At 35.0% G+C, this 26939-nt stretch overlaps 1 protein-coding gene across 1 annotated transcript; it reads left to right on the forward strand.

Annotated features, from left to right (window-relative positions):
* The first annotated feature begins 710 nt into the window (after positions 1–710).
* LOC117339868 (sodium-coupled monocarboxylate transporter 1-like) lies at positions 711–26522 on the forward strand. Its single transcript, XM_033901576.1, is given in 16 exon segments — positions 711–874; positions 876–1085; positions 1692–1760; positions 2378–2429; positions 5535–5602; positions 6327–6407; positions 6801–6874; positions 9354–9491; positions 11067–11202; positions 20296–20384; positions 21397–21509; positions 22052–22122; positions 22925–23011; positions 23316–23578; positions 24270–24361; positions 26129–26522. Coding segments are annotated over 16 exon segments (1863 nt in total). The 5' UTR covers positions 711–748; the 3' UTR covers positions 26323–26522.
* Positions 26523–26939: the final 417 nt, after the last annotated feature.

Raw genomic sequence — 26939 nt, forward strand, 5'->3', positions numbered from 1 at the left:
TGAGGCATACATTTCTGTGTTTGAGATACCAGTGACACTGAATTATGTAAATAATCTGCAACGCTTATAATGTAGCAATGTAACATGTATATATCATGTTTTCTTTACTTTATTCATGTTAATTAGTTCACTGATAAAAGACATGTAATCTCAAAATTGAGGAAATAAAGAATCTGTCTGTCTGTCTGTCTGTCTTGACAGGGGGACGAAAGGTCAAATGAAAGCTGAAATGTATTATCATCAATCTCAGTCATTGAACGCAAATGTATAGCGAACTTGTATAATAAGAATTGTTCCGTGTAAAATCGAAAAAATATGAACACATTTACTATAAATTAGTCAGTATCTGTAACTCTCAATTTGTATCGGAGTGTACTTATATGTTTTGAGCGGATTGTTTCGAACCATTCCATGGATTAATGATGCAAATCTCAGTTACCTCAAAGAGACTACATAGACTTTAGCGGAATTCATTGCGAGTACCCATACTTACATTAGCAAGCCACACTACAAAACCGGGGATCTTACATTTATTAAGATGAAATCTTGATTACAAAACCTCAAGAAAAAAATTGTCCCCCTGTTGGAAAATCTCACCAAAAAGTAGTGAATACAGATACTATATTACACTATACTCATAAATAATGTGTATAACTTGGTTCATTTGGATAATTACGGTATAAATCGACATTTGCACAGAATGAAAGAAACTCTCGCATTGCCATAAATACTTCCATCATCAGCAAATATGGCTGCATCCCTGCACTTTGTGGAGTATATAATATTTGGCTTAACATTGTTGATATCAATTTCAATTGGAATATATTTTGCGAAATCAGGAGGTAAACAAAAGACTTTGGAAGAATACTTGGTGGGGAAATCGTAAAATCTCGTTTTGTCCTATCGCAGTTTCCCTGCTGGTGACATTCCAGTCCGGAATCAGTCTCCTTGGATTGCCGGTGGAGATATACCAGTATGGGACACAGATATCTATGGGGATTATCGGACTTGTGACAGGGTATGTTCTAGTGGCCGTGTTCTTTGTTCCAGTGTTCCACCCGTTACAGCTAACCAGTGTTTATGAGGTAAATATATTCATTATAGGTTTTCGTTTTTATTGTGACGTCATAATTTCATGACGTCACTATAGATGTTGATTTAGAAAAAGGCTCGAGAATACAAAATATCGATATCTATCATACACGATGGGAGAACACATGACAAATTGTTAATTAAAAATATTATAGTTTAACCTTACATTTCTCATTATATTGTAAATTGGTGAAAGAACCTCTTTGTATGTGTTTCAACAAATACAGACGTAAAATCATCAACTATACATCAACAAACAGTATGACAAAATAATATTGCTTAAAAGATCCCCTGCTTGATGTAGCACGTCTATTTCATATAGCCCTTATGATCTGTTTGGAAATTAGGCGACATTTTATAATTATCGCGAATTGCGACGACTGCACTTCACTGAGTACTACCTTTTTTATGTAAAGATTTTTGATTGTTTGTTTGTTTGTTTGTTTGGGGTTTTTTTTTTTGAGAAATTTATGACCAATTACATTTATTTGGAATTTTCTTGTAAGAAATTAAACCTATGATTAATAAACAACTTGATAAACCGACAACACTTATATTAATGAGTCAAACGAATGCGGAATGTATTCTCTTGTTTACAGTATCTCGAAATACGATTCCAGTCACGCGCAGTGAGGATCACCGGAAGTGTACTAGGGATTATGTTTACGGTAAACAATACTACAATTAATTTTACTTGTTATTGACTTAAAATGGGATTTTAAAATTATATTTACATATTTATAAAAAAATATTTTGCATGTTAACTTTCGAACTGCTGATAAGCGATCAGGCTTAGGGCGCTGGTGTTATGTTTCTCATGTGCATGGAGATGTTACCATTACTCCTTAAAGAAATGACGAAAAAGTGTCAGCAATCAGCTTACACCAAGCTTCCAACGATACCAAGACTGTGATTCTGTGATTTGTTGGTAAAGTGATATGGTGAACTATGTTCGTGACGTCGTCACTAAATGACGTCGTTTTGTCTGACGTCGCTATTTTAGGTGTATTTTTGACGTCATGGAAATTCCTGCACCCAAGATAAAAACAACTGATCAAAGTAACTTGTTTATGTAGATTTGCTGTATGAGGTCGATATCCTCACGATGGAATATACTGATTAAATTATCTGCAATCATGTGAACATTATTGGACAATAACTTTCCAAAGAAAGCATTGTATACGCTGTTGGTTGGCTATATATATATATAACATCTTTAAAATATCATTGGAATGAAAGCGTCGAAACATTGATTGCTTTAACATGGAGATATTTATTGTGTTAGGTGATGTACATGGCCGTTGCTCTCTTCATACCTTCCCTGGCTTTGGAAGCGGGTAAGTAAAAATGTTTATCGATCCTGTGTGCAGTTTCTTTATCCTGTATACTGACAGACAAGAAACGTGAAATACAATACAGCCTCTACATCAGTTACTGCATAGAGAAATTTAAAAAGGTTGATTATCCCATAAAAGCTGAAAAAAAGAAAGCATGCGTTTGGAGACAATTTGTCAGTGAAGAAAGACCAGATTTAACAACAAAAATACATGTATCATTCTTTTTCCAGTTATTCGTAAAGATAGTCATATGGGTTTTCCCCTCCACAGCGAGCTCTGTTCACTCAAATGGAATGTTTTTCTTACAAAATAACATAACAAGGTATTGCCGAAAAACTGCCTCACCTACATGAAGGTGGCCGAAGAAAATTATCAATCATTAAAGTTTTAGGTAAAGTTTGCAATAAAATTAAATACTTTAAAAAAAAATCGCCACAAAGCTTCATACTGTCTCACTTCATCATTATCATACTACTATATGAAGCCGCCGCCGGCATTCTTTTTACAACTATAAATAACATTAGGCATTTTTATGATATGTTTTTGATATATATGTATTTAATATGTTTTTAAAGCGAAAACAGTACCGATAAGTAATTAAAAATGATCAAATGTAGATAAGAAATTCCAGAGTATGTATTGTTTATGTGACCCTGGTAGGATAAGTGAAGTGGTGACATATGTTTTTATGTGTTGATTGTTGTCATAGAATATTTACCATTACATTAAATGACAGTTTATTGGTTTGTATTCCATTAAATCTGAAAGGATGGGATACCTTACAGACCTTGCAATAATTCATATGCCTACCATTTCATTTACTTACATTTTACATGCCTGCCTATGCTTCTTATCATTTTCGCTTTTCTACAATGGTACAATCACAACATTGCTACTATTTTAATTCTTATTATACTTTTTTTTTTCGGGAATATACATACAAATCCAGGACCAATAGCTAGTTCCTCATCTGATACCTCCAACGCTGAATCTTTCTCTCTTCCAGGCAATGACTCTCTTCATATCATGCATTTGAATATTCGAAGCGTTAGAAACAAAATTGACTTCCTTGATAGTTTCATTGATGATATTGACATCTTGTGTTTAACAGAGACGCATTTAGATCCTTCTGTCCCCGATTCTTATCTTCCTACTAATTTCTCAACCATATTCAGAAAGGATAGGAATACTTTTGGTGGTGGTATGTTATACTTTACCAACGACATACTTCCCAAACGCAGACTTGACCTCGAAACTCAAAATGACGAAACAGTGTGGATTGAATTTTCCATTGAAAACAAAAATTATCTCCTTTGTGTACTTTATAAACCTCCTTGGCATCAGGACAAGACTTAAACACTCTCTTGATTTAGCATTTTTAAAATTACACACCACAAGTTCTATTGACAGGCGACACTAACAACACTGATATATTTTTAGGTAATAACAGTTCTCTGCCACACCCAAGGCCCCCGGTGGCAATAACAAACAATCATTGATTGTCCACAACGCACTAACGATGCCATTTAATAACCATTAGCTATCAACATTACGATTCAATATACATAACACCATTACTATACATACATCTATAATGCATATATATGTATTGACTTTCATATCATATTTACATAGTTCACAAAATGATTTTTATAATTACAAAAAAAAAAAAAAATCTGCTGAACTGACCTGGCACTGCACGTGCCACAGGTACCTCAAGTACCGCCACCTGGCGGTCAGACTGGCAGAGAAAGTAATTTCCCGCGAATTCCGGTGTCAACCGCGGGAAATATGATTGATCTTAGCATCCTTACCCGACTATATAATTTAACTAGCCTGATCACCAGTCTAACAAGAGTAACTAATACAACACAATCCCTAATCGACCTATTATACATAAGTGATACTATTAGAGCCGATTCATCCATGGTTATACCTGTTTTAGAAACCATAAGTGATCATAAATCTGTTCTTGTTTCGATATCATATTTTTTTTTTTAACAAATCATGCGTCATTTAAGCGGAAAATTTGGTTATGTATTAGAGCAGATATTTTGAACCTTAAAGCTGAAGCTGAAAATGTGAATTGGAAAATTTGTCTTCTGATACTGAAAATGTAAGTGAGAAAAGTGACATATTTTCTAATTCACTTATTACGATTCTGTTGAAAACATATTCCTACGAAGACCATAACCGTGAACAAAACGACAAACCATGGATGAACGGTCATCTAAGAGGGACTAAACGGAGAAATGATTCAAGGAAAACATTTTATCAGAGTTAACAGTTAGTAACATGGCCGCAAACAAGCAAAACCCTCTTCTACATATGTTATGGGGACTATAAACATAGCTCTCAGCTATACCCTATAACTACCACAGGCGCTTGCATATAGAAAATATCACTTTCGATTTTTTTTTGATATGACAGGGATATGTGTAATCTGTTTAAATAAACAGGTTAACAGATTACACATACCGCTGTCATATCAAAAAAAAATCGAAAGTGATATTTTCTATATGCAAGCGCCTGTGGAACATACTGGAAACTAATGCGCATGCTCTTGAAAGGTAACACCAACACTGCTCTTCCCCCTTTACTATACCCAACAACTAATTGCCTTACCTCGGACAACTATGAGAAATCCAATCTTAATTATTTTTTAAAATTTGTTTCTGACTCAGACGACCCTGACGATGATACACCTTGCTTTCACACCCAGACTGACACATCCCTTTCCGAAATCATTATAACCGAACAAGAGGTTGCTGATACAATTAATACCGAAGACACTAACAAATCCTCTTGTCCTGATGGATCAGTCATAAGATGATGAAAATACTAGGCCTTGGACATAACCACACGTCTTACCCTGATATTTAACAAATCCCTCCGTAATTATGTATTTCCCAATTCATGGTATTTTACTCTGAGTTTGTATTTATAGGTTATATTATCTTACATATTTATGCAGTCCTTTGAGGAAAGTGTACTATATGAAATATATGAGAAACACTGTGCACTTTATAATATGAAATTATTATTTGAGGACAGCTTGCTTTTACTGTATGAAATGTAGCATCTTTGTAACGATACTTTCTTTAGTGACAAACCTGTCTGTATGGATTTCCATACCTCTGGTGGCAGCGGTAACAGTTCTCTATACGATGCTTGTAAGTAACAACTCATGTACCTCATTTTAAAAGTAACGGTTTCTATCTGAAGTCATGTAACAGAATATGTAACCACGTCATTAAATTTCATCTCTAAGTCAAAGGTACAAATATCCAAATTAAGCGATCACAAAAACAAATTGACAATGAAATTAGTTGTTCAGTTATAATGCGTAAACGACAACACCGTGAAAGCCTTGAAACCACGCAAAAAATAGCCTGTACACAGTATATTTGTATGTGAATTCATATTATGGACAGTTTCCCCATTCAGTTTCATTTAACCAAGTATGTACCTATGAAATACAGAATATGTTTATCAAAACTGCGTATGTCTGCGCATGCGTTAGCGATTGAATCTGAGAGTTTTAACGATATTGATCGAAATATGAGATATTGTTTAATATTTAATTTGTAAGTCAACGATTGATAGAAGATGGATACCACTTTATATCAATATGTATAACAATATAAGAAGACGCCTTATTAGATCGTTCAAATTAATACAGTTATTAAGTGTAAATAATATCAAAGAATTAATCGTTTAGGCAAATTCATTTTCGAAGCCAATACGATCCGATCTGTACATCTTTAACTCGTACTCCACTTTGTATTGCTGTTCTGTACCAGTATTATGTATTGTGTTGTTTATAACATGTACTTATGAGCAGTTTGGCCCACACTCAATAAAGAAATTGAAATTTAAAATTATTGGTATATTCAGGGCGGCATGAAAGCAGTGGTGTGGACGGATGTATTCCAGTTCCTCGTCATGATGGCCGGTATAACAGTTCTTCTGGTTAAGGTACTGTACACAAACAAATGTTGTTTGTTTGTTGTTTTTGTTGATGCTCAGAATACTAGCCCCATATCTGAAAGCGAAATTTCAAAAACAAAATCTCCAATCATAGTTAATCGCTTACTCTAGTATCTGTTGTATATAAGTTAATATTTTGTTTCTAAATATATCAATCAAAAGTCATACCTATAGTTTTCCACGCTGGGTCCGTTGACCATAAGTTTAGAAGATCATTCTTTTTGGCATTTTTTCAGTCTTCAGCTCTTTGAAGGTAGCTGCCAGAGGTTTGAATATTTTATTCTGATTTGTGTATATTCTATGACTATCAATGTTCTATCTGCACCAACATGTTTAGGTTTTATCTCGCTGCTTCCTGTTTTATTATATTGTATATTGTAGGGCATCACGGGGTCCGGCGGACTAAGCCAGGTCTGGCAAACATGCTCGGAACAAGGAAGAATTCAGTTTTTCAAGTAAGTTGTCAATTTCCTTTCGAGAAACCTTAGCATAGATATTTTAATGATATCAATAGAAACTATTCGGTACCATTATTTAAAGCAAATCACTGAAACAACTAGTTAAAATGTAGATATTAACGTCGATTTGGAGCTTTCACGGGTTATGCGAGAAAATGAATAAAATTATAGATTCAACAGTACATGAACATTTGAATGAACCTGCAAAAAATAAAAAATGAGCTTTTGGTCCAGGAAAAATGATCTTATATGGACAAACGTTCTCTAAAAATACACACACAAACAATAAGAACACTTTACAGCTTTGGATTCTCTCTCCTGCATGACTCGGGCATAGAAGTGTCTCTAAAACTGGTAATTACAACGCTTCATCAGGGCTCGGACATATCAAGAGCCTGTAAGAATGGTAGTTGCATTTTTGGAGTGGGATGACTAGTTTGCCCATTATCAGTATAATCTGACCAAATTGCTTTACCGATGGTTTCAATCATGTACTCTTCGTTAACATTATAAATAACATCTATTTCAAATTAACATACAGAGAATAATTTACATGGTATTAGGTTCATTAAAAATCCAAATACGTGTGTAGGATATATGATATGTTCAATATAACATTGCTTTTTGTTGGAAACATATAATTTTACCGTCTTGACTGAATCTTGTTACCGCTTTTACATAAGATGTAGAAAGTCACCTAACCACGAACCTTCAAAGTCACGTCTAATGCACATAGAAGATAGACATGTACATTTGTATTTATCGAGACTGTGATCTATTAAATATTATTTGACTTACATTTTAAAGGCAGGTGTTGTCAACACAGAAGATGCTTACTCTTCAGGAATATCTGGTCTAACCGCCTTGTACCTCTGTGTATATCTATTTTGACATGGTTATCCGTGTTAGAATCATGGTTTAGTTTACATTGTTCTATTTCTCTAGTTGTTGCCAATCTACCATTTAACCTTCCTACACGTTCATGTGGACAAACAGGACAGATGCTACATCCCCGACAAAGAGTAGTTGTGAACGATTGAAACAGCAATATAGAATGTTGTAAATTTTAACACAATACCAAAATCTGAATACTTTACGCTACCCCCTCCCCTCTTCCTAATGTCTAAGCTTCTCTTTCTCGTTTTCAAAAAAACTGCTCCGCCCCCATATTCTGTATGTGTAGCTTTCCGCCCTATTACCGATCGTTTTTATGACCTTGCTATTATTTTTTACATTTATTAGTATCAACTAGACATATTTCTCTACTGTGGGTGCCACTTTTTTGCTTTTTTTTTGTGACAAATTTTATATTTACGCTGTCCGCGATGTAGCATCTTCAACAAATGTACAACTTTTTTATGGGACGGGGGCACTCTTGCTTATGCCTGGGACAATCACGTCTATGAATTTTAGCTATAATCGTACATACCTGTACCTGTAGGCTAGACAGTCCAGTATCTGTGTGACAGATCAAAGATTATTCCCAACCAGAGAGGTCAACCTAAGGTCGAAGATAATCAGTCTGTCTTCTGGATAATATCATCATATATATTATTTTTAGTCATCATATATATATATTATTTTTAGTAGGTGTGATTCAGGTATTCTGCGAGAATGATAGTCTGGACCTAAAGATACGGTTTGCTATATACATTTCTCAAAGCGTGGAAACTTACATCCATCAATATAAACTGTACTACATTTGACCTGTAATGTCCCTTGTCCATCCTCAATACTCAAGGAGTTACGTCACAGATGTCTGCTCCTGGTTAGTATAAATAGAAAACAAAATATTAGTCCCCACTACATCAACAGTTAATATAGTTGGAGTTAGGGCTAATGATATGTTTTTCGATACATGCTAACCAGAAGCAGACGTCCGTGGTTACGTTCACTTTCACTCTCTTCGTCATAAAGGTGCATGCAGGTGTTTTTTTGGGTATATGCTGATATTGTAGTATATACATATGACTGTGTGTTGAGTCAATAGCAGGACAAATGACTAGCATTCCCTTCCCCCTCACTACGAGATGATAAACCCTAGGTTATATAACAATCAGGGATAATATTAGTCTTTTTTGTCCACACACAAGTTCAATTGAGAATTGGGCAAATGCTCAAAAATGCTATTTCAATATGAATATACAACAATACTATTTACAGAATTAAGTACCTTTATTGGAAGCTATACATTCCAACGAATCTAATTATAATTGATAAAATACATTGTATATGTTGCATGTCATTATTATAGAAAAGGATTTTTAACTTACCAGGCTTGTTGAACTTTAACCTCAGGATTAAAACTTATCATCATGGTTCCAATAAATTTATCGTGATGTGAAGAGAAAGTTGAACAGCGTCTTTCTTTCTCAGTTCCATGACATTAAAGGTTGTATGACGTCATCAAAATATGATAACAATAAACTTTAGCAATATTTCACAACTATTTAGATAGAAGAATCAATTATTTCAGCACCAATCCGGATCCAACAGCTAGACAGACGTTTTGGGCAGTTACTTTGGGAACTGTGACGTCATGGATCGGGAATGGAATCAGCCAATCGGGTGTACAGAGAATGAGTTCAACGTCCACTATAAGGGAAGCTCGAAAGTATGTAGATTTTTTTGATAATTGATCACACCAACGATGTTTAAGCAAATGACATGTACCATTTTGAAGGGGGAAAATACCTTTTCATGCGGCAAAAGTATTCTACTGAAACCCCCCCCCAAAAAAAAAACAAGCATTGGATGAAAGAAGTGATGATTGTTAATGCATTGATGACATGACACGAAGAAAAGCCCACGACATGAAGAGGCACGATATCATTGAACAAAGAAATGTGATAGTCTGGGTCGTCATACATTTTCCTAGTGTGAAACAAGCGATCCGCGTTTCGAAACAGAAGTTATCAATCGTTTTACAACGTATTTTAGATATTTGTAGATAAACGCTTGCCTAAAATAACATAATTGACCTGAAATTCATAACCAATTGTGATGTCTGTTTAGCTGCATTTGATGTGTAATGGAATTAACATATCCACTGGAGATCTGTTACGCCCACTATTGTATCTCCTAGAACTATTGTAATACAGTCACACCAGGGGGTGGACATTCTATCACACGATTTCGATCATTATGAAGCGAATTAAAAATGGCTGCTGCATAGCATACAAATGATTCTATTAATGTTATAAAATCTATTTAATAAAGTGAAGATATAAGATACCTTGACACGTTATAGATGAAATATGAGGCATGCTCTATCGAACCCCATTAAAACTTCACTAAAGTTGGAGATCAATTACCAAAAATGTAACTTTTCCGAGACATTTATTCTCGGACGTCGACTATTTTTTTTTCTAATTTCACGTGGCTTATATTAAGCGGTTTTCCCACTTGAAAATATTTTTCGGGAATTAAATTTCGCCAACACGCCTTCTGCATTTTTCTTACATTCTGCAGTTATCAAATTAACATTTCTATACATATGAGTGTTTATATGATAAACATTTATAAATCACAATTCAGATTTTAACTGAGTATTAATTTTTGCGCTGTATTTAATTACCGTGAATACAGCGAAATTAAATTCCCGGCGAATAACTATTGTGTACAGTACTTTTGTCGCCTGTTATTTTGGTCTTTTGTTTCAGTTTTTACCCAAAACGACGCCTTATTGTGTTCTTGTTCAAGCATCCGGCTTGCGCATTCAATCTATGGTTCTATATTTTGACGTTCACAGAGATTACTGAAATTCCTTAGCGTGCTCGCGCTCTATTATTTATTTGTCTGACAAAGGTGACACAGTACATGTTGTACTAGTCGTCGAAATATAATCTGCATTGAAAAGAAAAAGAACAAAATCATTTTTCTAATGGTAATTTCTTGACATCAAATTCTAATATATTGATACTAGTTGCAGAATGTATATCTTATAGGAGACTGATATAATGTAAACTTCATGTCAATGTGTCTAAACATGGCTATCATCTGACATCTCTTTTGTCCCTCTATTCAACGTATATGATATACTGTAAATCACTTCACTTTCGTTTGGGATTTATTTTCGCGTTAATTTGCGAGGCGAGTGGAGAGTCAAACGCGAATTCATATCCCTCGCGAATATTTGTATATTTATGATTCACCGTACGTAATTCTTAGTTGGTTTCTGTCTCCCTAGAGCTGTCCTGACCAATCTGCCTGCCGCTGTGATCCTAGAAACCCTAATGGTATTACTTGGAATGGTCCTATTCGCCTTTTATCACAACCAGGCGTGCGATCCTACTCGTGCAGGCTATATCCAAAGTTCTAATCAGGTATTCGCTTTGATGCTAGTTATCTATCAGTTACTAATAAAGCTGCTTGCTTTTTACGTCAATATTCTGCGACATGTTCACAATAATCATGTTCATAATCTCAAACTCTGATAACTCAAATACTCTACTTAACTCGACGTAAGAATTAAGTTCCGACAGTATTAAGTCTTTATAAAACTCGGTTATCTCGAATATTCGGGATATCTCCGCTCGATATAAGTTTTTTCCATGATCCTACTGACTTCGGGATGAGGAAGTTCGACTGTAAATATAAGCAACGTATATGGTCTAAAATATTTCATTGTTAAAGACATTTGACAATATAAAGCATGATAACATCTTTATACGTTATTAGTGTGTGTATTAAGGTCACTTCATCACTAGCCCTCCACCTCTGGGTTGCGAGTTCGAAACCCACGTGGGGTAATTGCCAGGTACTGACCTGTAGGCCGGTGGTTTTTCTCCGGGTACTCCGGCTTTCCTCCACCTCCAAACGGGTGTATCTCTGAACGCCAACATTTTGAATTTACCTGTAGGGCAGTTTGTTTTGATAGCGATTATAGTCTTTTCCCTAAAAGTAGTCTCAATGCCAACAGGTGATTTACCTGTAAATGTTACCTGTTGATACTACCTGTAGGTGAAATTAAGGATTTATAATTAAATATCATATATTTATATGTATATCAAAAATATTTATTTTATTTGATATCTAGTTTCAAATTTAAAACGACAATACAATATTTTTTGCTTGAAAATTATCTTAATGTTCAAAATTATGATATTATTTTATCTGATTAAAGTCTTAAAAAATCATTTATACTCATTTTTAAAATATATATACATTTGCATTTAGATAAATAAAATGGTTTAACTCTCTCGTTGCAACATTAATTTCCATATAGGCATATGGATAATTTGAATTAATTGAGACTAATTTCACTACTTTAGAAAGTTTTGTTCTATATTGATGATATATATAATACAAACAGCAATATACCTGAAAATATAACTTCCCAAAACTTGAATGTTCCATTGTACAACCAGGTACACATTTAATAACTACTAATTACTACTTTGGTCGCATTTTATTGACTACCTCTCAATACAGGACTTGAAAATTTGACAAATTACAAAGAGCGATATTCATCTTCTATGTCACCAGAGCTGCAAACTCTACACTAGCGTTCACTTATATCGACGAATTTCAATATTCAGAGTATGCGCTGATAAACGTATTCTACTCAAAGCAATTATTGTACGTGTTGGTATATATTTATATAGAAAACGTTGTAGTGACATATAATCTACTAAATAATGTAAACATATCTTGTCGTGCATTGTCAATAATACATTTTAATACTAAAAAAGTATCTCAATGCAGTTCTTAGTACTAAATAGCTTTAATCAATACTTAATTACATTATAATACTGGGTATACACAATTGGGAAGAAAACCCAATTAAGTTAATTTCTAGTTTCTTTCCGTCAAAAAATGCATTTTGTAAAAGGCCTCCCTTTCCACCTGAGTCCAATACAATTGTTAAAAATAGTAAGCATGGCTTGATTTACAAATTCTTCGTTGTAATATTGAGACTGTCAATGCCGTATGCCTTCAGAAGCTTTATAGCACTTTTAAATTCATCCGTAGATAGATATCACGGTCAAGCTCCAAAAACAGAGATCTAGAGTCCATATCAACATGTAAATCAGTATTCTGCTGGTCATTATAACGTGGATTGGTTTTCCATAGGTGTTTTTATATATTGCCTTTGTTGAGAGGTACGTACATGAAACATGCATGTGTGTCCAGTCATTTTCAACTTTCTATATGCATATTTTTATTTAAGATATCTTGATTTTTAGTTATGTAAGTTTTTATTTCAGATATTCTTTCTTTCTCTATGTAAGACTTTTTATTATAGATATTTAACCATTTCCATTTGAATATTAACATGCATTGTTCATTTATCGTATTAATATGTATTTTATGTGTACAATATTAATCAATAAATATAGATTTCTTAGTGCTGAGATTGGTGAAATAAACTTTTCAAGTAATTAGTTAACAAAAAGTATTCAGTGATATGATGGAACTGTAAGTGGCATATATAAGTACATTTATGAAAAAATTTTGTTATAACATAGTTTAACATATTTGTTGCTATTTTTTAAAACTATATATGTTCTATATTACTTAATTGCTCATTTTGTTGAATGCATACATGTGTGTTATAAGAAAATGGGAAAAAACAAACAAACAAACAAACAAAAAACAAATACAATTCTACTGTATGATTTGTAAAACACGGGTAAATCTCAGGTGACTGTACAGGTAAAAAAAAAAGACAGCTTATATGAAGCAGTATATAATTACCCTCCCATTGTTTCCTGAAACAACACCTACCTATTGTTAAAAAAAATGTTGGCGTTCAGAGAACACCCCCTCCAAACCTGGCACGTCCTTAAATGACACTGGCTGTTGATAGGACGTTAAACATAAACAAACAAGTACATTTTGTTATGTATTAAGGTCCAACAAGCCTAGTAATCGAAAAGTCTTTATACAATATATGGCATGCAAAAAACATAGATCATCATGCATGTACGGTACATGAGAAGATTCATTGGAATGCAATTTTCCAATAAAATACTTAATTTCGTAAACAGTATTGTTGTAAATCACTTGTTTGCACTTACTATGTTCGGTTTATAAATTGTGAGACAAAACCTTAGTCCCGTGTGACCTCGGTTCTTGACACGAACGTTGATATTTACTGCACATTTTATAAGTTCATAGCTCCAACAAACATATTGACAAGTTAAACTTTTAGGAAAACAATCCTTAGATATGTAATGTTTTGGCGAAACATTATGACTATCAGCTGTTGCCTTGTATAAATGAACAACACTCTTAGTGAAGTTCAACTATTGATTTTTGGATATATAAATTTAGCTTTTTTCTTTGCATGCGAATATTATGTAATAATTACTGAATCCATGTCACCTCCATTTCATCTTCGTAGAGGGCGTGTGAACCCTATAGTCCAATCATTTTAATAATCAACGTCCAACTAATTGCAACAGAATTGTTTTCACTTGTGTACGATTCCTTATAGCCTAAAGTATGACATATCAAAAGTCCTCTAAAGTCCTCGCAGTGGAACGTATTTAAAATTACGTTTAAACTTTGTATAAATCGCTACGTAATCAGGCGATTGTTTTTATCGGCGAAGATCATACCTACGATATGAAGTTACACAAGTATTGGTAAGTTGTTACAATAATAATAATGATAATTGATTTCAAAAAGTATATGAGTATGCACTTATCTGATTAGTATTTTGTTTGAATCTTTAAGTTACAGTATGAATAATTTAACCAAAACATTGCGGCCATGATTCAATCTCAACAAAATTAAATGAATTACGATTTTCCGCATTTTCATGAATGAAAGTGTCGATGTTATGTGTCCATGCATGCGTATTAACATAAAATATGAAATAATATAAATCCATTTTGAAACGGTAATCAAGAAAATTAACACGTTTGAAGAAGGGCTATTTTCGTCGAATTTTTAATGTATGGAAGCCCTTTGGTGTCCAAATTGAATCCGAAAGCATAATGTTGATATGTTAACTACGACGAATAATTTATCTCAAAACATATTTGATTATCCACGATACTACTATCAATGATGCTAATATGTATATTAATTTTATTGCAGTTGATGGCGGAAAAATATGGAAACATGTATTATTTGTAATGGAAATGGAAATCTCGTTTTACTTAAAGAAAAAGGCGCAAATGGAATAAACTCTGCAGCAAAGAAACGTAACCAGTCTCTATATGCTTTGGCCGGACAGTGCGTTCATTCAGCATGTAGAAGGACATTTACCAATCCCAGCCAGATACATACATTTTTAAATGAAAACAGACACAGAGAACCTGCCGACTTTGACAACAATGAAACGCGCATTTTACGATCGTCAGAAATTGAAACATTTTCGTTCCAAAGCCACTGTATGTTCTGTGCTCAACCGGCATCAATACGCGGTAAAAAAAAAAAGAGGCTATGATGTGTTTCCTGTACGCACAACAGACTTTAAGTATTCGATTCTTTCTACTTGTTACGCTCGAAATGACAAATGGGCAAATTCAGTACGAGGACGAATTGAGACAGTCAATGACCTTCATGCGGCAGACGCTATTTATCACCAAATGTGTAGCGTTAATTTTAGAACTGGTAAAAATGTTCCCTCGGCATTTTCTCCTCGAACTGACACAAAAAAAGGAAGATCAACCTCAACAGTGACAAGTTCTGCCTTTAAAGAAATAGTTACATTTCTGAACGATCATGAAGATGACCAACACGATCTCTCTGATTTGGTGAAAAGAATGCGCGATATCTGCGGTGAAGATGCATACACCCCATTCTACATGAAGCTTAAGCTTAAAGAAAGCTTTGGAGATGACATTATCATGACGCATTCAAAAGGAAAGCTTACAGTCATTACTATTAGAAAAACAGCTGCTAATATCTTGCATGCGTTTCATGAGCAACCGCAAACAAACGATGACGATGAAAAGTTATCTATTATTAAAACTGCAGCCAACTTAATCAAATCCGACGTTAGGACGTTAGACCTTGATTGTGACTGTTATCCTTCATCGAGTGACTTGTCATCAATGGAGAAAAAATTGAATTATATACCCAACAGTCTTAACCTGTTTCTATCTACGGCAATCAATACGAAAGACCAAAGTCTTAAAGTAAGCTCCATAGGCCAGGCAATAATGCAAGCAATCAAACCAAGACGTCAAATTGCCCCACTTCAAATAGGCCTTGGTGTTCAACTACATCACCACTTTGCCTCTAGATTCCTAATTGATCTTCTTCACAACTTAGGATTTTGTTCACCATACCAAGAAATACAGAAATTCGAAGCATGTGCGGCTGTAGCTAATGGGACTTTTCTTCCAGATATTGACTCCAACCAGTTTATGCAATGTGTAGGTGATAATGTAGATCATGACATTCGAACATTGGATGGTAAAGGCACATTCCATGGTATGGGCATTATAGCAGCAGTCACACCTGGTAAGAAGAAGTGCCATACTATAAGACGGGGACATGTATCAACGGAAGAATTGGAAGCATTAGGGAATATCAATATACACTTTCTCCAAAAACCAAATACTTCAACATCTGATTTAAAATTTGATACATTCAGTACACTTAAACCTAGAGCTAGTGACCCATCCAGATATCTTGACATTGTATCAAAGATAATATGGCCTTTGAGAAGGCCAACCCCAAGCTGGTCAGGATTGATGCAAATGTGTCACGATGGTAACCATCCTGGAAAGTCATCCGTTTACTTCCTGCCAATGATTGACATGAGTGCCACCGATATATCATGTGTTTACTCCACTCTAAGATTCGTTGTTGATCAATCCCACAAATACAGTAAGGTCCCAGTGATTACGTTCGACCAGCCGTTATACTGGAAAGCGTTGATGATTTGTGCCTCTGAACCCACAAAGAATGAAATGAAAGACGTTGTTCTGAAACTTGGAGGATTCCACATGGAGATGAGCTTCTTGGGGTGTATTGGCCATTTAATGCGCAATTCTGGCCTTCAGGAAACATTTGAAACAGTATATGCTCCAAATGCAGTGACGCATATGCTCAGTGGGAAAGCAGTTGCAAGAGCTGTTCGAGCACATGGACTTGTTGAAACCGCGCTTTATTGGCTATTGGTTTCGAACTTTTTTGGAATTGATGATCCTGAAATACAAGACCTGTCTGAAGTTGAATCAAATATAGTATCTGAAAATCAAGAACAAGAACCATCCGTAACGAGCGAACAGAAGATACAGACAGAGTCAGAGTTGGACAGCTTATCCTACAATTTTCCAGAGAATGGACTTGTCGATATACTTGTTAATGACACTGAACCAAACGTATCAAGTATTTCATTAAGCTCCGACACTCTCGACAGATTGGCATCTCTTTATGATGATTTCATTGAAAGAAAAACCTCAGTGCAGGCCTTATTATCCAACAGACACACTTCAATGGTAATAGAGATTGTAGAAACAGCAATGCAAAAACTGAAGGACAACAAAACAGCTGCATTGTGGATCCAATACCTTGATATGGTTAGTCTACTCCACAGGTTCATCAAAGCTGAGAGAACCGGGAATTTCGATTTGCATCTGCAGTGTGTACGGGATATGCTTCCTTACCTAGCATCAGCTGGTCACAACCACCTACAAATGATGCAAAAGCTTCAGACGGACCATCCAGCTGTCTATCTTTCATTTCAAAATGGATATCATGTTGTCAGAAGAACGGATCGTTACTGGGCAGGGTTGTCTTCAGATTTGATAATAGAGCAAGTTCTAATGAGGAGTATCAAGACAACTGGCGGATTAACAAGGGGAAGAGGTATGACTCCTTTTCAACGTACTCAGTGGTTAATGTCAATGCCATTTTGTGCTGAAATAAATGACTCTATGCAAATTCTCAGCGGAACAGAGTATTGTACTAGTGAGCAGCATAAGGAAGCGTCAATGACCAGGACAGAACGAGATAAGAATGACATTGAAGTGGTTGCTTCATTTCTAAAAGCCAGAGATCCCTTCTCGGATACGGACTCCTTGCGAAACCTGTACACAGGTATGGTTGCAGACAAGAATGTCAATGTTTATTTAGCCTATGAAAACGGACTGAAAATTTTGTCATCAATGGAAAATCACAACGTCTTTGAATATAGCTTCAAACGCACGTTGCAAGTCGCAACAATACCTTCTGAGTCAAGTTACAAAATCAAAGAACATATCCTAGAAGTGGATCCACAACTTTTGTTTCAACGACTATTAGCCATTTCAAGAGATGAATGTGATGTCGCTGATCTTTTCAAGTATGAGCTATCAACGTTTCCGTCTTCGCTCTTTGAAAGCAATGGTCTACCGCGGGCAGCATGCAAAGCACATTTGGTTGACACGCTATGGAAAATGAAGCAAATGGATAAAGACGAAATACAAGATGGATCGGTCCAATTTGTTATTGACGGCGGATACCTTCTTCACAAACTTACTTGGCCAAAAGGAATGACCTACGGAGAGATCAGTAACATGTATGCTGACTATATAAAACGTAGATACTCTTGTCCTATCATTGTCTTCGACGGCTACATGAGTGGACCTTCGACAAAAGACACGGCACACATTCGTCGGACAAAGGGTGTGAGCTATCCAGACATTAACTTTACAAAAGACACGCCATGTAAGAAAAAAGGAAGTATTTCTCGCCAATGAGAAGAATAAGAGCGTATTCCTAAAACTTCTAGGCGAAGTTTTATCAAACAATGGATGCACCGTAAAACATGACACCGGAGATGCAGATAGACTTATTGTTCTAACTGCTGTTGAATGCTCAACAGTTTCAGAGGTTGTTGTTGTTGGAGAGGATACTGATCTACTAGTGCTTCTCTTGCTACATGCCGATCCAGAGCGAAAGAGGATAACTTTTGGTTCTCCAGACACTAAGAGCAAAAGACAATGGGATATTACCAAAGTCAAACTCACTTTTGGGCTAGCAAAAACCAATATTTTGCCTGCAATCCATGCCCTTACTGGTTGTGATACAACCTCGAGATTGTATGGCATAGGAAAAGGGCAATCGTTGAAAAAACTTTGGAATGAAAAGTGGAGTGCCCAATTGGATGTGTTCTCGAAAAAAGGGTCGTCTAAAGACGAAATAATTACAGCTGGAGAGCAACTGATATGTCATCTATATGGAGGGGAGCCACAAGATAGTCTTGACCACCTACGATTTCGACAGCATACATGTAAAGCCTTCTCGAAGACGACAAGTGTCCAGATCCAGTCTCTGCCACCTACTTCAAATGCTGCCTCTTTTCACTCCTTACGTTCTTACTTGCAATGTGGATATATGGTGCTGAACTTGAAGCTTGTGATTGGGGTTTTCAGTTATTCGATGGCAAATATCGGCCTGTAAAGTCCACAAAACCCCCTGCACCGGAAAACCTCCTCAAGGTTATACATTGTAATTGTAAAACAAACTGCGACAACAAGAGATGTACTTGCCGAAAACATGGGATTGAGTGTTCTATCGGGTGTCGTGAGTGCAGAGGGTTCAGTTGCTCTAATAAGAGCGTGGCAGATCTAGAATTAAACAGTCAAGTCTAGAATATTCGTAAAACTGCCAAACGTTTTTACTTACGTGCGTTTTAAGTATGTGAAGTGTTAGAAGTGACGTTTCTGTATTCTTTTTCCAATCTTCAAGATGTTAAATCCTCATCATCTCTAGATGGTAAATCACTACAAATGTATTCGTTGTTATTGTTGAGAAATGTGCTACTCTTTGAAAAATATAAACTTTTGTATTGGAATTATAATTACAAACTTATATGTTTGAAATAGTAATTGAAAAATGAAGTGTCTTGACACAGAGGCGTTATTTCTAAAGAACGGTATTATTGCGCAAGAATAGACTTACTACGCATGCGCAAAGGTAATAAAATCGTTGAGTCAATGAAGGTTTTTGAAATATATCAAAATGACTATACTCTTAACAGTATTATTTTGAGTTATTTACAATCTAAAAGGCATTGCAAATAAATCATATGTATTTTCTATAACTTTAATGATATTTGCGACAAAAATGCATTTTCTCCCTCAAAACTAGCATTTCCCGTTCAATTATTTGAATTTATGAGACTGTTATAAATGAAATACACTCTAGAATTGCTTATGCAGTTTCCTTTCAAGTTTTAAAGGTGTTATATATAAGAAACAACGATTTTCCTATTTTAGCCGATTTTTGTGAAAAAAATCATTTTCGGCCTCAAAATAGCATTTCCCGTTCAATAATTTTTGAGGACTTTTTTCCTATTGTTCTTAAGGTTTTGTGCTACCGTTTAGAAGTGAAATAAATTCTGTTGCAATTACTTGGATGTTTAGTGAATTAATGCTGTAATATGACTGGACTACTAAGTGTTCTTTTTCTTCGATCACATTCCAACTGCCAAATAACAGTGCAATTCATTATAATTTTTGTTCCAGCTTGTACCATATTTTGTCATGGAACAAATGTCTTCCATTCCTGGGTTTGTTGGTCTTTTTATGGCATGTCTTTTCAGCGCTACATTGAGGTTTGTGGACATAGAAATATAACCATTTGCTATAAGGCCGCGATTTTTGATGGATTTGATACTTAGGTATCACATACCTAACATACTATACTCCTTAGTTTCGTAACGTTAATGTTTAGATCATTAACGATTTCAAACAGACTGTCAAAAGCAATGTTTTGTGTATTACTGCTTCTAGCATCAATGACGAGCCCAAAATGACGCAACAGCTGCATGATAATTTCTGTATTCCTTATTTGGTATCCATCACTAAATCCTAATTTAAAAGCGCTATTCACCAGTGGGACTTTTGTATAACATTCTGAGGTTATGAGTTGGTTAGGTAAATTGGTAGACTTAGTCCCCATCGTGGCATATTGGCTGCTCGTCAACTATAGACGACTTTTACAGTAACTACTTACTGTGATGAGGAGTACATATATACCACAGGTTTGACTCTAACGACACAGATAGGCACACTATGAGCAAAGTAAAGTTTAGATATTTGATAAGTAACTTTCTAACTTTAGTTTGCTCACATTACTAACAAGGGTTAACATTTTTTGATTTCGATAAAATATATTTATTTTCAATTTTAAGTACAGTAAATATTCTGAAAATGTATTAAACATTCTTTTACTCGTGTACATGTATATTTTGTACAATTAACAGTTATTGTAATACTTAATTTACAGTTATTGTAATACTTAATAGCAGTTACTGTAATACTTAATAACAGTTATTGTAATACTTAATAACAGTTACTGTAATACTTAATAACAGTTACTGTAATTCTTAATAACAGTTACTGTAATTCTTAATAACAGTTACTTTAAGGCTGTACTTAATAACAGTTACTGTAATTCTTAATAACAGCTACTGTTGTACTTAATTTACAGTTATTGTGATACTTAACAACAGTTACTGTAATACTAATAACAGTTACTGGTGTACTTAATTTACAGTTATTGTAATACTTGAATAACAGTTATTGAAATACTTAATTTACAGTTATTGTAATATTTCATTACAGCACCCTATCCTCTGGTCTAAGTGCCGTGTCCGCGCTGATTTGGGAGGATATCGTAGATCCAGTACTGTCACGGACTAGTGGTGTTAGGGGTACTTTCGTTACAAAAGTCACGGGTATGTATAACAAAAACAACACAGAATACATAAACACGAAACTGTGATTCTAACTCAAAATCGACAAAACGAGGGCAAAAGTACGAAACAAAGACAAAATAGATTTACACCGAGATCATTGAAAAGGTAGAATGAGAATGAGGCCATGTGTTCCGGAATGATAGGCGTCTTCTGTTTCATCAACGAAAGGCTAAAGTTCAAATATATATCGAGATTCTATGCGATATCAACCTATAATTTAATTATCATTGAAGAGAATGTTTTTTCATTCATCTTAGTAGACAATATAGGGAGGGTGCGTGTTTTATGTACAGTACTACTATGTCTTCTGTGCGCCTTGGCGATATACAAACACACAAATTGCGATAGAGTGTTTCTAAAAATAGGAATGTTAGAAGCATTAATGTCTTCACCATTTTTCTGTTGAATTTGTCATTTTTTGGATATAGCGTAAGGTTAAAATGTCCTTTTGTTTTTCTCAAAATGTTGATCAATAATTGTGTGTTTGACAATCACCCCTTGTTTCTTTTCTAACGGTACAGTTGTATGCACGGGAGTGGTAACTGTTGGTATAGCCTTTCTAGCAATGAATCTCAAAGGAACGATCACGCAGGTACGTATGTATAGATAACTATATACTTAAAATAATTTAAAGACACTTTTTGGATATTAAAAGACGGGGGTTGTAATTTATTAATCAATATTCAGAATTCAAATTCAGATTCAGATTCTTTATCATCTTGCACTACAAGACACATACCGGAGAGTAGACATTACATTGGAATATATACATAAATCATAAGAGTACAATGATACATGCTTCACATGTAAATCCTTTGTATTGTAATAATATGTCTAGTAGTTTATTGCATTTTCAGTTTTGCATCAGATGCAGATTGGTCTACAACTGATCACGTGTTATTCTATTTAACACCAAATCGCTCTCTGAAGCAGTTATATAACATCGTGTTTCACGCTCTTGCAAGTGTTCTGTGACGCCGCGTTATTTGAGCCAATCAGTTTTGTAGGGGACATGTCAGCCAAGATGCTCGAGAGAGCAATATGATGTTTTATCAAAGATGTAGTATTTATGACGTTGTGGCGAAAATTATAGAATAAGATGCAATTTAAATAGCATGGTATCATACATTAATTATTTGCTCTGGTTTTGATTCCGAAATGTAATAAAACAGTTCTGGCACTTGGTTTCGACCGATATGATGATTTATTGAGATCAGATAAGCAATATCCTTACCATGTAGTTTAATATACACTAGCTTTTGTAGGACAATTATGAATAAAGTCCTAATTACCACACAAGCCATAGTTTTGTTTGTATAGCTTATATCTTGAAAAAATTATGGAATAGACATCCGTTTCACCGTAACCGGGTAATATTTTATTGCTTTCTGTAGATAACTATTGGAACCTTGTCTGCTACGTCAGGCCCACTAGTTGGTGTTTTCCTACTTGGTATAATTCTACCATGGGCAAATGCAAAGGTAAGCTAAATCTTATGGTAAGTAAAATCTTAAGTTAAATCTTATCTTTCTACTTTCTATTTAAAATATATCAAACGCTGTAGTATAGTATTTTGTGTTAACAGTTGATTTTAAAGCTTGGATCAAACAAATAAACAGTAATCTATCGGTTTAACTTACAAACATGGAATACCATGAATGATGAAACACTTTTGTTTTTATATCACTAATTGCTAACTTTGATGGTTTCTAAATTCAGCACTTTATTGATGATTTTGATCAAAGTTTATTATTGATACACAAATACATTTGATATTATTTACAGAGTGCCATCATTGGTGGATTCCTGTCATTTTGTGTGTGTGTAACCATGACTGTTGGTGCAAATTTTGTTCCAACATTCTCCCATAATGCATTGCTTCCGGAAGTACCAATTTCTGGATGTTACGTAAATACGTCTGATAATCTTTCTCTTCCTGTGTATACCTCCGCAGAAGAATTTAATTACACAGGATATCAATCCACGTCCGGATACAACACATCAGCAACTATGGCAGACGAGGAAATTCCACACTATGCCATCACAGGGTAAATATTATGACAAAAATGGTCAACTTAATGAAGTTAGGCATACAAGCCTAGACTAGGCTTCCAGCGATACAAAGACGGTAATTTAGAACAATGGCCATGAGTGCAAGGGTTTTAGAACCATACTAATGAATTTTGCAATGCCTTAATATTTCATGTCGATTAATTTTGATGAATTGTGTTCATATTCATGACATACATGTTTCTGGTCGTGTTTTCAAAATGTATCCTTTATAACAATTATTCCCAAGTCAGAAGAAGAAAATGTGAATGTGTGTCGTTTGAAAATTCTGGGTGGTAAGCTCTTGTGTTTGGCTTTGTTCCCGTAGTTTGCCTTCCTCTGCATGCCAAAAATTTTTCTACGATAAGTGACACATGTTTAGAATATATGACGGTTTCTATTGTTCTTATACCATTGTCTTTTATCCTTTATATTATATACATGTGACTTGATTTCTCCATGTTCCAGGATTTGTTGTACATTGTATTTAATGCTTGATACTTATGATAATAATACATTTATGGGACATTCGCATATCATATTCCAGAATAGGTAACTTCAAATATAGGATTGTTATATTTCCTTTCCAGAGCAGCAACATACTTGTCCATACTTTCTGTCTGCAGATATTAATTTATGTATCTACTATTTAATTATACCTTATATAAAATCTGTTGTTTTTCCCCCCAGAATGTGGATTTTTCGTGTGTCGTTTTTATGGTATCATTTGATTGGAGTTTTATCAACACTAATAATAGGACTACTGACCACAATAATTACAGGTAAGTTATACCCAACACAAACAATAGGACTACTGACCACAATAATTACAGGTAAGTTATACCAACACTAATAATAGGACTACTGACCACAATAATTACAGGTAAGTTATACCAATACAAACAATAGGACTCCTGACCACAATAATTACAGGTTAGTTATACAAACACAAACACGAAATTGGCGCCCACCATTGAATGATCTTTATCAGCCCTATAAAAGACTGATCTTCTTCAATACTTTTCCCTTCTTTCCTTGCGTCCTCTTAATCATTTAATGACACAGGGAAACTATATATGAAGTATAAGAACTATCTAAGAGGACCTTTCTGAATATCTGTAACAAATTTCAACCGTCAAAATCCAAGATGGCCGCCTGTTGGAACCTTTAAGGGAATTCTGGGAAATAGCGATGGCAAAGTTCAACTGTCAAATCTAAAGCTGACCGCCTGTCATCCATTTTGTTTTGCCGATCAGATTCGATATTTAATTGGCACAATTAAGGAACAAGGATATCCCTCCAGTACGTTTCAAGAAATGGGGATAAAAAAGTGCAACCTTTCAAAATCCAAGATGACTGCCTGTCAGCCATTTTATTGTCCCAATCAGTTTAAAAATTGAATGGGCACAACTAGAGACAAAGGGGAACTACATGTAAAGTTTGAGAAATATCACTCGTGTGCTTCTCATGATATAGCAATAACAATTTTCAGCTGTCAAAATCCAAGATGGCCGCCTGGTCACAGTAATTGCATGTTAGTCATACCAACAAACACAATACTTATAGTACAACTAATGATATCTCAGATTACAGGCCATACTTGTTATAGGTAAGGTTACTATATATATCTTTATACTCCTTTATATGAGGTCTTGTGACCACAACCGGTAAGTATAAGCTATGTCAAACGTTGGCTTACAGCGCGAATCCAGCTGTTGCCACTACAAGTGGGAGTTATCTTCCTTGGAACATTTTGATGTAAAATCTCCAGTTGACGTTCAATTTCGATAACCACACCTCTGATATGTGTCATGGCACTTGTGCCTTTGACAAGTTCTCGCTCCTCTGTAATCTTAACAAAAGAATGAATAAGCTTTTAATAGCGATTGGTCGGGTATTATCGGTAAACTACGGCATAATAAATACACGTGTTTTCATATTGCTAACATATGAAATAATTACAAATGTGAAAATTAGAACACTACGGCAAGTTTGAAAAGTTAAATATCCGCTCGCGAAAATTAAAGTATAATGTATTGTTGATAAAATTTCTTTTTGTGTCATAATGGCAACCTGTTTTCGGCAAAGCCATGTAAAAACAATTTCCACGTCAGACACAATGATACAATAAGAACAAAATGCGGTGGCATTTCAGAATTGGATATAGGGCGAAATGAAATAGCACCATGTCTGCCCAGGTAACGGACACAAACTCGATATTTAGGGAACTAAACATAATTTACAGGCGAAACAATAACCAGGCGGTTTAGACGGATTTAATCATTGAAATATAAGTCAATTTTGCGTGAATTCCACTCCATGGCCGAACTTCCGTAATCCTATTGGGAGTTTGTCGTCAGAATTATGTATTCCCTTACTTTTTGGTTTTATATTTAGATCACCCCACGTCATATGATGATATTTACAAGAACTGTTCTTACATTTCCCCTCAAGGAAATTGTTCATTTCGTTCGAAAATAAACGATATTTTCAAAATGTACAATGACGTCAATATCTTTGAAGATTCCTTGTATATTGTCTTCCGACAGGTGGGTTCTCCGACATTCCGGCGGAGCCTCGCTTTGTACTGCCCTGTATACGCAACATGAGCTGTTTTACACGTAAATATCACAGCCGTTCTAGCATATTCCTTAGGAGTTACCAAGGCTCCCCCCTGATATCGGGCCATGGGAGATCCTCCATGCGTTCCAGCTTCCGTGAGAAAAAGACTGGAACGCTTTGATTGGAAACGGAAGATTCGTCGTAGTATATTTTGGACTTAATAAATTAACTGTTATAGTTACATATGGACGGAATTGTGTAAAAATGTACCCCAGCGAATTGAAACCGTTCTCATGTTTTGGCTACTTTGAGAAGAAGAAGAAATATCCTTGCATTTGTTACATAAACTCTGTGAATTTCAATAAAATAATATGCAAATCAGATTTCGAAAGTACATAATTTACATTATCTTAATATCAGCATTTGCACTTTCATATCCTTTGTATGATGTTTATTTTTATCAATTTTGGGAAAAATAGATTGTAGTGAAAAGGAACAGGTCGGTACATAGTGTTAAAATGTCACGCAGTTCCTTTAACACTACAATGATTTGTACAATAACAACAGAGAATGCCGACATAATAACGAACCGTAATTCTAACTCAACAATTGTGAGCAAAGGTAAGTTATGAACAAAGAAATATTATTGCATGGGAACCATAAATGGGAACCAAAAATGGGAACCATTGAAAAAGTATTACAAAGATATTCAGATCTGGTGCTCGGGGAGGTAAACGTCTTCTCGACCACACCCGCAATGGAAACATAATTCCAATCCGGTATAAGTCACATTATCAA

Source organism: Pecten maximus, chromosome 12, assembly GCF_902652985.1.
Source record: "Pecten maximus chromosome 12, xPecMax1.1, whole genome shotgun sequence".
Classification (NCBI taxonomy): Eukaryota; Metazoa; Mollusca; class Bivalvia; order Pectinida; family Pectinidae; genus Pecten; species Pecten maximus.